We start from the raw sequence: 13,189 nt of genomic DNA on the forward strand, positions 1-13,189 counted from the left end.
ACATATGGCTGGAGGGATGTTGGGGGTTGGGGGAAGGGGCCTGGATAAGAGGAGGATGGGGATATCTGGATGAGTCACACTTGGAGACCTTTCTTCGTGACATTCAGCGAGTTTTTCTTATTCTTCCTTCGTACTGTGTTCGTCGATGTCAATGATTCTCTTACTGTCTTAGTCAATTTCTCATTCCTGTATTTTATTGCCATTCAGTTATTACTCATTCTTCTAGACATGAGTCAGTTCTAAGAGGCTTTTATCATATCTTTATTCTTTCTATCTATTATTATTCTCGTTTTGTTTCTTATGTTTCTTCGATCTCTTATCTTCTTTTTTTTTATTATAGCTTCGTTATCGATCCTGTTTAAGAAATGCTAAGGTAGGTCAGCACCTGAGTTGGTAACCACCAGTGAATGTCAGGCAGCAACACATTCGTTTCAAAGCTGATCTCTAGGTCAACGATATCAAGAAACTGGGGGTAAGGCTAGTAGTTAGACGGGTGACCATCAGGGGCCATTAGTTCTTAAGCTTCCGTGATCATCAGCTGGCTCGTGGACATGGGGTTTGCAACTGCATCCCCTAAATCGGTGCTGAAAACTTGCAACAGATCTTGAAGAGTCTGGAGTAAGCGGGAATGGGGAATTTTGATTTCGTCCTGCGTGCAAGTTTCCTCATCTGCAGAGAGAGAGAGAGAGAGAGAGAGAGAGAGAGAGAGAGAGAGAGCTGGCTGGTGGGGTCTTCATGCCATTTACTTCCAAAATGTGGAATACCCTAGCCTTCCTTTCCTAATTTATTTTTACTTACTTTCTTTAAGGTGTCTTTGTCAGTACGTATAAAGAGACATCCACTAACTCGAGTTTTTCTGACAGTGACCGAGATTCTTCTAAGACAGCCTTTATGTTCCGGCCTCACCAAAGAAATCAGTTGAAAAGGAAATCAGGTTGAATGCATGATTCGTATTTGCGTGCGAACCGAGTCTTTAGAAATATCATCCGCATACACTTGGTTATTAGCAGAGACATAATTTCCTGTCAGGAACAAAGAAACTGAAATTCTAGCTCAGCCAGAGCAACCTTCTGCAATAAAATTAAGAAAGAATGAACGCTTTCATCTTCTCCATGTCTTGGGTTCATCATAGCAGGAACTTGCAAGCTAATATGGAGAACCGTTACTAAATTAGAATATAGGAGCAGCAATGCCAATAAAGGATAAGACGAGCTGAAAACTAAATTAGGAAGGAACGTCAAGAAAATTGTATTTGTGTCGTCTTCGGTAATTTCTGGCATATCATCGTCACCTAATCGTGCAGAATTACGCCACAGCGTGTGCCGGAAGTTACGTGTGTGTGTCTGCCATGACGTGTCATCATGTGAATGGCTGCGTGATTTGCAACTGGGTAGCCATTGGTTCAAACGATGCTTGCAAACAGCCAATCAGCCCGTGGGAATGTCAGTCTTGTTAAGACACGCGAGAGAGAAAGTTCTTGGATTCCTTTTTATTCTCTCTCTCTCTCTCTCTTTGTCTCTTTATTCAGTTTGCCGATGGCAAGAAAACAAGAGGGGGTTACTGCAGTAATATCAAGATCGATGAGAGTGGTGAGAATGGCGCCCATCACGCAAGAGTCAGGGCCGCATTCTCAACTTCTCGTCTCCTGATGGAGACTTGGTTGACTACAACTTCGTTCTCGTGCCTAGTTTCGCCTTTTATTGTTAGGTCTACAAAATCCAACACTACGAAACCTTTATCCTCGCCATACCAATTTTTAACTTAAAATAGCAATTGATTTATATATGTATCACATACACAATTGTTCTGTGCATTAGTAGAGATTACTAAAAAGGACCTCATTCAAACGTACGGATACTTGATATTGTGGACTGTTTTGTCCAAGAAAGCTTGTAACTTTTTCTGAATAAAAACTCCGTTAGATAACATCCAGTTTGAATGAGGTCCTTTTAGTATATATATATATATATATATATATATATATATATATATATATATATATATATATATATATATATATATATATATATATATATATATATATATATATATATATATATATATTATATATGTGTGTGTGTGTGTGTAGATAGATAGATAGATAGATAGACAGATGGACAGATGGACAGACAGACAGATAGATAGATAGATAAAGAATAACCAGAGAAATCCATAAATTCCTTTAGAAACACTATATCAAAAAGTTATATAAACACTATCAAAAGCGCATCTTTGACTTACATATTAACATGTTAATTATGAGAAGAGACCAAAAAAATCAGCTACTATATTTGTAGAGAAATCTAAAAATGAATTTATGTTTTACGTTCCAATTCCCCGACAAGTCAATGAAAGTCAATAACTCCTTGAATTTTTTAGCCCGAGGAACTGTGCACTATAATCTAATGTTTCCGTGATTCAAGGAATCTATGACTCACTGTAGTCTAGACAGTAACATATACACGGAAAACTAAAATGGCCTGTCAACTCAAACAAACTGGACACTTAAAACTTTTTCTTTTACCGCGGACTTTGATTATTAGAGTCAAAGAAATAATATCCTTTACCGGGCTGCCAACATCTTTGCCGAATGCGCGATACTGAATAACTTCCAAAATCAGGAATGCCAACAAAAATCGTTTTCAATCCTCACCAACATCGCTCTTGAAGGCAGGGCTGCCAACATGGCTGACATCGTGAGGATTGTGCAATTTTCATACTTCAAACTCATCAAAGAGCTATCCAAGAAGTACCAGTTTCCTTTTTTGGTTTATTCATCGCAAAAAAACATCATTAAGTGCAGTTACTGCTTCTTTTCCCAGCCCTAAACCAATGACGTGACAGACTGGGTCTATTCCAGGGGTCGTAAAATTCTTGGCCTTGACTTTCCGAGATAAATTGGGGAGTCGTATTGCACCTGAAGACAAACTGAAATGTTATCTACACTGCATTATCATATGGCCTGCTTTTTTACCCACAAGTCATCTTTAATAACCGTGATTATTTTTTCTAGCCCTTTTGAGTACGCATGACCTGACACAGCTCCGTACTGAAGCCGTTACGCGTTTCCAATCTGCCTGGCAACAAATACTTCTGTATGTCTACCATAGCCTGACAACGTAAACAATAAATATTATTGGAATCACGAAAGCTTAGTCATTAAGTCCCTTTCACCCCATATATCACATTCCGCGTGTTGTAAAATGTATTTCCCCCTGACAGATATTATCACTCCTACGGTTCTTGGTGCAAACGACAGGTTCCTATTTCACTATTGGCTTGAGACGGACAACACCTGAATTCTGTGAAGGACGCTCATGCCATGCTTTGGAAAACAAAGCCTCGGGCATAGGGTAAACAGCCTCATCCCTAAAATCGATTAACCCGAACAATTCAACAAAGGCTGCAATTGAAAAGCGATCAGAAGCAGATAGAGAATTCCGAAACATAGCAGTAGAATGGAATTTGTATACATTTATACAGAACAAGGCTGAACAAGAGCCAAAGAAAACAAAGAAATGTGGAAAAAATAGAGAGAGCCAAGAGTAGAGAAGTAATGGAAAATACGAAAGAAAATAAATAAAAAGAGGCAAAAAAATTCCAAACCAACTAGTATAGAAAGAAGACATTAGTGGAGGAATGAGTAGGAAAAGTTAAGGCGGAAGTTTAAATAATCTCATCTGCTCAACTCACTCAGTAACATTTGTTATCATAAAATCATGACACATTACACAACCGCATTCACGTATGTGCACATACACACACACACACACACACACACACACACACACACATATATATATATATATATATATATATATATATATATATATATATATATATATAATTCAACATACCATCCTTTAGTTAGACAAAATACGACTAGAGAGATTTTGTAGTTTCTCTGAATGAGATCAACGTTATATTCTGAATAATACTAAATGCATATTAGTAATAACTGGCTCACAATATTATTATTATTATTAATTGCACACATTCATATAGAATGAGCTCCAAGGCTTCTAACTTGCTAATTAAGATACAGAGTCTAAAAAATATTACTACCATACATCAGTAAATCACAACAAATTACATTCTACCATTACTGGTCCAATTGTCTGCAATGTTCTATTTATCGTAAATTAGTTTCCAAGACAGCGAAGAAAGCTTCATTACTAAGTACAAAGAGTAAGCAGCAAAGACAATGAATTGAATTACCTCAATTATATATTATATATATATATATATATATATATATATATATATATATATATATATATATATATATATATATATATATATATATAAATTACTACTGTTTCTAAAGCCTGGATAGATATAATCAAACGCCTACTCTCAAAACAATAATATCTACGGGAGAGGTCAGAAAGCTCTTACTGTAAATGGTATTTTGTAAAGGATTCATTCGTCGTTTAAAAAAATAATTATTATATAAGTGGAAAGCCGTTTCAGCTATATGTCATTGTTATCTACTTTTTTAATAGTAGTTTTTCCTGGAAGCAAAACTGATTTTCTTGATGGTGGTGTGGCCGAGCAAGTTCCTGGCATCTTTTAACATCTTGCCGACAAACTTTGAACCGATTAAGCAATATTGCTGCCAGAATCGCCGTCACGCATATTCATGCTTGTGAGCTGTTATCTTGACGAACGTGCATGACTTCAATTTTGCACCGATATAGGAAAATATTCGGTATTTAGCGCAAAGTTTGGTGGGAGTAGCCAAAAGATGTCGGAAAGTGTTTTCGTGTCACACCACTCAGTTGAAATGAGACTGGGGGTATGATAGAAGGAGTAAAATTGACTTGCCTTCATGTCCATTGAAGCTCGTGAGTAGGCTAAGTGAGAATATATATATATTTTAGGATATAAAGAAGAAAGACAGGGTGCCCGCGTTTCCGCTTCGTGGAAGATTTGTTCTTTGCCGCCTGCGTGCGAACATTCCAAGAACTGCATGAGGAGCAGCACCGAATAACTCTACCTTTGCGCACGCGGAGTCTTTCTTTGAGCAACTTTCTTTTCTGTTCATTTTTAAAATATATTATTATATTTTTCCTTTAATTTAAATGAATTGTACAAAAATTTATTCATTATACGTTCAGGTTTTGATCAACTTGGCAATACACTTCCACAATGGAACAAAAATGTAACAAATATTCGAAGAATACATCGCAAGAAACGCTTCCAATTATCAGCCTGCTCATGAGCAACAAGGACCCGATGATGAATGTAAACAAACGCTAGGCTGGATCAAGTCCAACGCCTTCGGATGATTAGCCTTGACAGATGAGAAGATGGCCTACCTGTACCTGTATATCCTAAAGATGCAAAGAAAACAATGAGGTGCATTAGGTTTTTGTTATAGTTTACCACTAGATAATAAAAGGAGGATTTAAATGATGAAATAACAACTGCTGCGATATCATTTTGCGTAGTCAACAGCAAACTTCGCTAGTACAAAGACAGCAGCCTTTCTGATGTTTTTTTTGAGCAACAGCCAATGATTCACAATGGTTCAGCAGTTGTTTTCTGTACAAGTTACAGTAATCTTCTAATATAAAATTGGCAGTAACATTAATACACATGTAAATGATATTGCAAGCGTAGTGCACACTTCAAAGCATTTTTAATACTACAGTACATACATTCAAACACACAAAATTACAGAACAGTAGACAGCTGAATTAAAAGTGAATAATCAAAGTCAACAAAACAGAGTTATTCAATAATAACGAAAATTATATTGTCATGATTTCAAGTACAATGACCCGAGCACTTGTTAGAGATTTAATCATGTGTGAGGGCTTGTGAATAAAATATCATATCAAAAGAAAAGCAAAGACAAAGCGTGTATTTGCGTGAATATGCTTTTATGTACGCAAGTGAAGCTGGTTTTGTATGTTTTATCACCTAATGATCCTGTCAAAATATTATCTCTATTCCTCGTGTAGAGGAGTTGTCTTTGTTACGAATGTTTATATTTCTGTGAAGTCTTTGTAGGCTTCTAACATTCTAATTCTTACTATGTATTGCTTAAATCACGTGACCTTCCTTTTTGGTTGAGTTGATTTTTTTTATGAAATTTAGGCTGTCAAGCCAAGCTCTTGGGTAATTTTTGGAAAAGAGGAAGTTGGAGTGGTTGAACAGCAAAAAGAAATATATCCAGATAATAGAGGACTGAATTGAATTGAATACAGAATTGAGGCCAAAGGCCAGACGCTGGGACCTAATGAGGTCATTCAGCGCTGAAATGGAAACACAGTAAAAGGTGTGAAAGGTGTAACAGGAGGAAAACCTCGCAGTTGCACTATGAATCATTGTTAGGAGAGGGTAGAAAATAAGATGGAAGAAAGAGAATATGAAAAAAGGAACGAAAGGGGTTGCAGCTAGGGCTTGATGGCAAGCTGCAGAGAACCTTAACGCCTACAGTGCACCGCATGAGGTGCACTGACGGCACTAGCCCCCTACGGGAAGATAACAGAAGTAAAAAGGTAAGAGGCTGGACAGCGAGACTGAAGAAAGGAAGCGAGAATGGAAGTAAAGTGAGAGGCTAAAATGTGGGTGCCGCTAAGGGCCGAAGGAACGAGGCAGACACCCTTTAATAATGCCTACAGCGCACCACGTGAGGTGCACTGACGACACTAACCCACTACGTGGACCCCCCGTCTTTATGAAAGGTCACCCAATAAAGAAAACCTATATATTAATCTATCCATCTAATGCCTGTACGTTAGTTTTGTTTTTATGTTTTATTTATCTGTGTATGCGCTTTTGTAAACCTTTCTACATTGGAAAAATGTTTATCAGTCTATCCAACTGTCCATTCACGACTAACAAGGTTCTGAATATGTCTCTGTTTCAACATACTGACAGTTACAGCTTAAGGCGAAGCAGATTTGCGTGTCTGAATCCTTGGCAGGTATTAATTAACACATGTTATGAGCTGTGACAAAAAAAAAAAGAAGAAGAAACGTGTCTCAGAGATCTATAGGTACAGAGTGTATGCAGGAAGAACTAAACGAGAAAACAGAATCCGCTAACAAAAGACAATGTATCATACGCGTAAAATAAACAAAAACAGACATGTATCAGACGCGTACGGTGAAATATAATGTTTAGAAGTATTCAGTGAATAATTTCCTTCTTGTTCTCAGTCATTCAACGCAGGCTATTTGATCTGCCTATAACTGCAGGTATATCTTAAGTAGAATGTGCTGCATACCTGTGGCCTCGTTGTAGTATACATTGATCCGTTCGAGTTGGATTTCGTGCTGGCCTGTGTAGATGCCGTTGGGATCGATTCCGTGCTCGTCGCTGATCACTTCCCAAAACTGCAATAGAATAAACGGATAAATGAAAAAAAGTTTATATAAAGACATATAACTAATGATTAAAAGTACTGAATAAGCACAGAAATTGACCATCATGAATAAGATAAATGATAAACATGAAATGCTTACCAAAACTGCAAATAAATACTTAGAAAATAAATAAGGATGATGAATGAACAGCCATGTCTGTTAATCAATAAAAATTATAAATTTCGACATATACATAAATCAAACCATAAACAACGATAAAATCGGTAAGGTATAAAAATATTTGAAACGACAACAAAAATAAATTACATTTGAACTCTCTCAAGAAAATAAAATATTAAATTTTGGCCAAAGTCCAAGCACTGGGACCTATGAGGTCATTCAGCGCTGAAGAGGAAATTGAAAATGTAAAGGTCTGAAGGTGTAACGGGAGGAAAACCTCGCAGTTGCACAATGAATTAATTGTTAGGAGAGGGTGGACAGCAAGATGGAAGAAAGAGAAAATGAATGGAGATACAGTAATAGGAATGAAAGGGGTTGCAGCAAAGAACCTTAAGTGATGCCTACAGTGCACACTTACGTCACTAACCCCCTGCGGGAACTCTCTCTTTAACAACTTTGGTAAATAATCGATGGTCATGTTTCCAGAATGTCTGTTTCCAGGCTGGACCAGCCTTTTGACATTTAAACAGCTGACGGTCGATAGACAGCGGTTCCCAGTTGTGGGTGGAGAATGTTTGGAAAATTGATGCCGATTGTTTTGTGGACCTCCTGAATCATTGACGGCTCCTGCTCTAGTTGCTATTATTAGTTCGTCTACAAGTCGTTCCTCTATGAAGGGGCCCTGTAGAAGGGTAGTGCCGTCAGTGCGCCTCGCGTGGTGCACTGTAGGCGTTACTAAAAGGTGTTTACCGCTTGCCTTCGGCCCCTAGCTACACCCACTTTCTAGCATTTTACTTTGCTTCCGGAACCGCTTCCTTTTTTTCCGTCTTGCTGTCCAACACCTCTAACTTTTACTCCTTATTGCAACTGTTGGGTTTTCTCCCAGTTCTACCTTTATATCCCTGTATTTCATTTCCTTTACTTTCAGGATCTCTTTCTGTTGCTGTTCAACCACTCCAACCACTTTTCACTGCCTCAAGCGCTGAATGGCTGAAAGTGCCCCAGAGCTGGGCTTCATAGCCTTCTTCTTCTTCTTCTTCTTCTTCTTCTTCTTCTTCTTCTTCTTCTTCTTCTTCTTTAAACGCGCTTTTTTCCCCATTTTTGTATGGGGTAAGCACGATGCCTTCTTTGAAGGACTTTTGATTTGGCTTTTGGGGTAGACCGTAGTCTCGATCGGCTGCCCTGCTTGACATCGCTTAGACCCCGGTAGCGCATACATGTATTGTACCAGTCACCAGCTCCCTTTCTCCCAGCAGCGAGGAGACGTTGAGCGGTTAGGTCGACATTTCGAGACGTGTGAGGTGTCTGTTATGTTTTTAGGAGGTGTTGGAGTGGCTTTGTAGCCTAATCGTCATAAATCACACAAACCTCTTTGAAAGGGTAGTGCCAATAGGTGGTAACGAACTGGTTTCTCTACATATATTTTGTTTAAATGATTGTGATCCTGAAAACTGTCTTCTTCTTCCGAGGAAAATCGTAAGAATAATTGATAATCGTTAGCTATGGAAGCTGTTAATTGCGTCTTCATATTATTCAGATAAAATCTGCCTGGTAACACTAAAGTAAAGAAAGGTCCGTCCTCTGAAAGTTAACATCGACGTGTTATTAATAATAATAATAATAATAATAATAATAATAATAATAATAATAAAAATAATAACTAAAATAAAAATCTATACATTTTTGTAGATATGCTCTATTCACAATAACAATAATAATGATAATTAACTGAAGTAGGCCTCCCGTACACATGATGGCTGAATCAGCGCACTCTAATTTATATGGAAATACCTCTACTTTCCTTATAATTCCCTATTTTCGAATTGGAAAGGTTACCTAATAGCATCTTGAATGAATTTAATTCAAGGAAAGGTATGGACGCATAACAGCAGTAAGTGAAATATGCCAAACTATACCGTAGAGTTTTCCAAGTAATTCTAGAAAAGTTTTGTAATCTCCTATGAACATTGCCGTAAAAAACATTTGTAACCTTTTTGAACAGTGCTATGAAAAACATTTGTAACATCTTTTGAACATTGCTCTAAAAACATTTGTAACCACTTTTGGACATTGCTATGAAAAACATTTGTAACCACTTTTGGACATTGCTATGAAAAAACATTTGTAACCACTTTTGAACATTGCTAGGAAAAACATTTGTAACCTTTTTTGAACATTGCTCTAAAAAACATTTGCAACCACTTTTGAACATTGCTATGAAAAACATTTGTAACATCTTTTGAACATTGCTATGAAAAACATTTGTAACCACTTTTGAACATTGCTATGAAAAACATTTGTAACATCTTTTGAACATTGCTATGAAAAACATTTGTAACCACTTTTGAACATTGCTCTAAAAAAACATTTGTAACCTCTTTTGAACATTGCGATAAATAACATTTGTAACCTTTTTTGAACATTGCTCTAAAAAAACATCTGTAACATTTTTTGAACATTGCCATAAAAAACATTTGTAACCACTTTTGAACATTGCTATGAAAAACACTTGTAACCTCTTTTGAACATTGCTATGAAAAACATTTGTAACCACTTTTGAACATTGCTACGAAAAACATTTGTAACCTCTTTTGAACATTGCCATAAAAAACATTTGTAACCTCTTTTCAGCACTGCTAGAAAAGTTTGGTAATCTCCTTAAAGTGCATATGATGAATAATGTTGTCACACCAATACATTTCATGATTTGTGCACAAAAGAAATATATACTACTGGCTTCTTATGTCCTTAAAATAAAAAGCATAATGATTATTGTTCATATTAAGTAACAATAACAGAATTTTTTGTTGTGACGTCATTTTGTCACACTAACTCCTACAGTTGAACCAAAATGAAAATGCCATGAGAAAATAGGAAAAATGTCTGTCTGTCAGTCTGCCTCTCCCTCGTCCTCCAGGATCACCTTGGAGGATTACCTCTATGAACACCCTTAGACGAAAGGGCAGAAGGGATGGGTGGGCCTTTAGGGAGGGCGGGAGGGGGTCGAAGTTGGGGGGAAAGCTGGGTAAGGGCGGAAGGCTAATCGAAGTTTTGTTGTGGCAACGCTTCGGGAGTTCGATAGCGGTTGCTAGGCGGTTTCTCTTCTCTCTCTCTCTCTCTCTCTCTCTCTCTCTCTCTCTCTCTCTCTCTCTCTCTCTTGCTATTGTGCTTTCTTGAGCAGAACATACGCACAATTCGTCGTCTGATAAACCCCATTAACTAAATATGCTTTGGATTCAATGACGTAAACTTATGAGTCGATTACTCTTTCATTCGAGCCAGGATTATCGACGAATTATATAATCAGAAGTCCGTGAAAATGAGAATGAAATCGATAGGTAATTTTATGCGGCTGTCTTTTCTGAAATAGGATAACAGTCGTAAACATATGCTTTCTTAGTCGTTCATGGTTCATGTACGAAGAGATAACTTCATTTTTAAAAAAAATTACGTCTCCTTGTGCTCAGGCAGGCGAACACCTAAGTATATCTTAACCCGTTGCCCACCAAAAACGCTATTTGAATCGTCAGATATAAAAACACGTGGGAGATTCCTCAGCATAAAATAAGTACCGCGGTTATAGTTATAAATTCATATCGTCAAGATGCTGCTCCGTATGTTGAAATACGAGGATTACATATGTCAAAAAATCACAAATAACCAGATTGTTCCACTCGCTTACGTAACGAAAACATTAGAAATATATTAATTTTCACTCAAGGACGTTCTTTCCTTATTCGGCTATGAAAGTGTGAAGCTAGTTTGTAGTGCCAAATTAATAAAGCAATTTAAATAAAGGACCGTTTTGTATCGGCATAAGATCAAAGTCCTTCTGCTCCTAGCTGAATTTGATGAATGTTTGCGCGATTGGTACAACAAAATAATGCACGGATGGCGATGAATGCAGAAAGCTGGGTGGAACGGAAATACATAAGATCTTTGGATGTAAGAGTAAATGCAAGAATGGGTAGCTAGAATAAATGAATAGCAGTGTGTACGTACGATTACATACAACAATGGTTAAGTTAGAATTTATGACTAAGAAAATAAATAACAATATGGATAAAGCTAAAATCTATGAGTAAATTCACGAGTCAGAATTAATCTATTACCGCCAGTATACGACACAAAAGAAAAACCTGTTTACGAATAACTGTAGTTTTATGAAATAGTTTCCTAAGCATTCTAAGCTTTCATATTCTTCTCATAAAATGTTCAGTGTCAAGACTGAACTTTGTCAATCTGAAGAGAAATCGTTCTTTAAATTATTTTTTTTTTTTACAATTGCTATGATTTCAGCATGCAAAAACATATTGATGCATATGAAATCCTACGCCTTCAGTGTTTTTAGCGATTCTGATACTTACTCGTTAAAACTGCCTTCATTAGTTGCGGTAATATCATAATGCTACAGATGGCGATCGTCACACCGAGTACCCCTTTGGTCATGCAACAAAAAATAACTTTATAACATAGTGATTACGGAACCCAAATCGATTTCCTGGTCTTTTTATGAGTCAGCCAGGCCTAGTGAGAAAATGATTGCTCACAATAATGCTATCATTAATGCTGCCCCTAGAAATGAGGGATGGCACGAAGTAGCAGTTCTAGAGGTCATGCGTATTCATTGCTTAATTTATATATGTATATATATTATATATGTATGTCTGTCTGTATGTATATATTATATGTAAAAATATATATATATATTATAATAATATATATATATATATATATATATATATATATATATATATGTGTGTGTGTGTGTGTGTGTATAATTATAATATATATATATATATATATATATATATATATATATATATATATATATATATATATATATCTATATATAAGTAAGTGAGAGAGAGGAGGGTGCATGATATTCCATGTGAAGGGGACTAGTCATGTCACGCTAAGAGGAATCACATGACAGAAGGTGGAATGGACCAAAACCTGTTAGTAATGACACACAGTATACTAACCAGGCTATTAAGTATATTTCACGGAACTTGAAATTTTGATTAATTTAATAATAATAATAATAATAATAATAATAATAATAATAATAATAATAATAATAATAATAATAATATGAGCATCTGTTAATATTGCCAGTACCAATACTGCTTCTATACGTAAAAATAGCTTCAGAGAGGCAACAATAGATACAGGAAAGGGTCTAAAAAAAATAGAAATCAGTTGAAATCGAGAGAGAGAGAGAGAGGCGCAAGTGTCCTTGTCGATGGAGTGTATCTAGTTCAGGGATAAGGCGCCTACTTAAAAATTTATCGACGATCGATGTAAGTTTAGCAGAATAGTCGATGGAATTGTCGCTGACTATTACTGTGAAGGGAGGAGTTTTAGCTGCTGATCTGTTGTATGAGTTCTTAATTGTTATCATTCATCTAAGAAATGACGTTTTCATACTAAGTTTCGACAGATAAAGATGTGGGAGTCTTGTAATCTATAATTTATTCAAGTACGGATATTTTAATCTATGCAGCGCCACCTTACATATTTTGATCTATAAAAGAAATAAAAAAATGTCATTTTAATATTTAGTTGATTGCAAAACACAAAACCTTACTTTCGTTTATGGGAGCCTTCAACAATATCATATTTCGCTTGCGAGTGCTTACTCCTCACTTCAGGAGTTGTGTGACTAACAGGGCGGATTACCGAAAGGA

At 36.4% G+C, this 13,189-nt stretch overlaps 1 protein-coding gene across 2 annotated transcripts in view; it reads right to left on the reverse strand.

Moving 5' to 3' along the window:
• The window catches only part of LOC136836467 (tubulin beta-4B chain-like), a 36,225-nt gene that overhangs the window by 14,718 nt on the left and 8,318 nt on the right, over nucleotides 1-13,189 (reverse strand). The window contains exons 2-3 of one of the 2 annotated variants that reach the window (XM_067100732.1): nucleotides 7,241-7,349; nucleotides 5,322-5,336 (exon numbers count right to left, since the gene is read on the reverse strand). In XM_067100732.1, coding sequence (XP_066956833.1) covers nucleotides 5,322-5,336; nucleotides 7,241-7,349 — 124 coding nt within the window. The remainder of the gene's footprint in view (nucleotides 1-5,321; nucleotides 5,337-7,240; nucleotides 7,350-13,189) is intronic. The other variant, XM_067100733.1, reaches the window with a different exon arrangement.

This window comes from Macrobrachium rosenbergii, chromosome 56, assembly GCF_040412425.1.
Source record: "Macrobrachium rosenbergii isolate ZJJX-2024 chromosome 56, ASM4041242v1, whole genome shotgun sequence".
NCBI lineage: Eukaryota > Metazoa > Arthropoda > Malacostraca > Decapoda > Palaemonidae > Macrobrachium > Macrobrachium rosenbergii.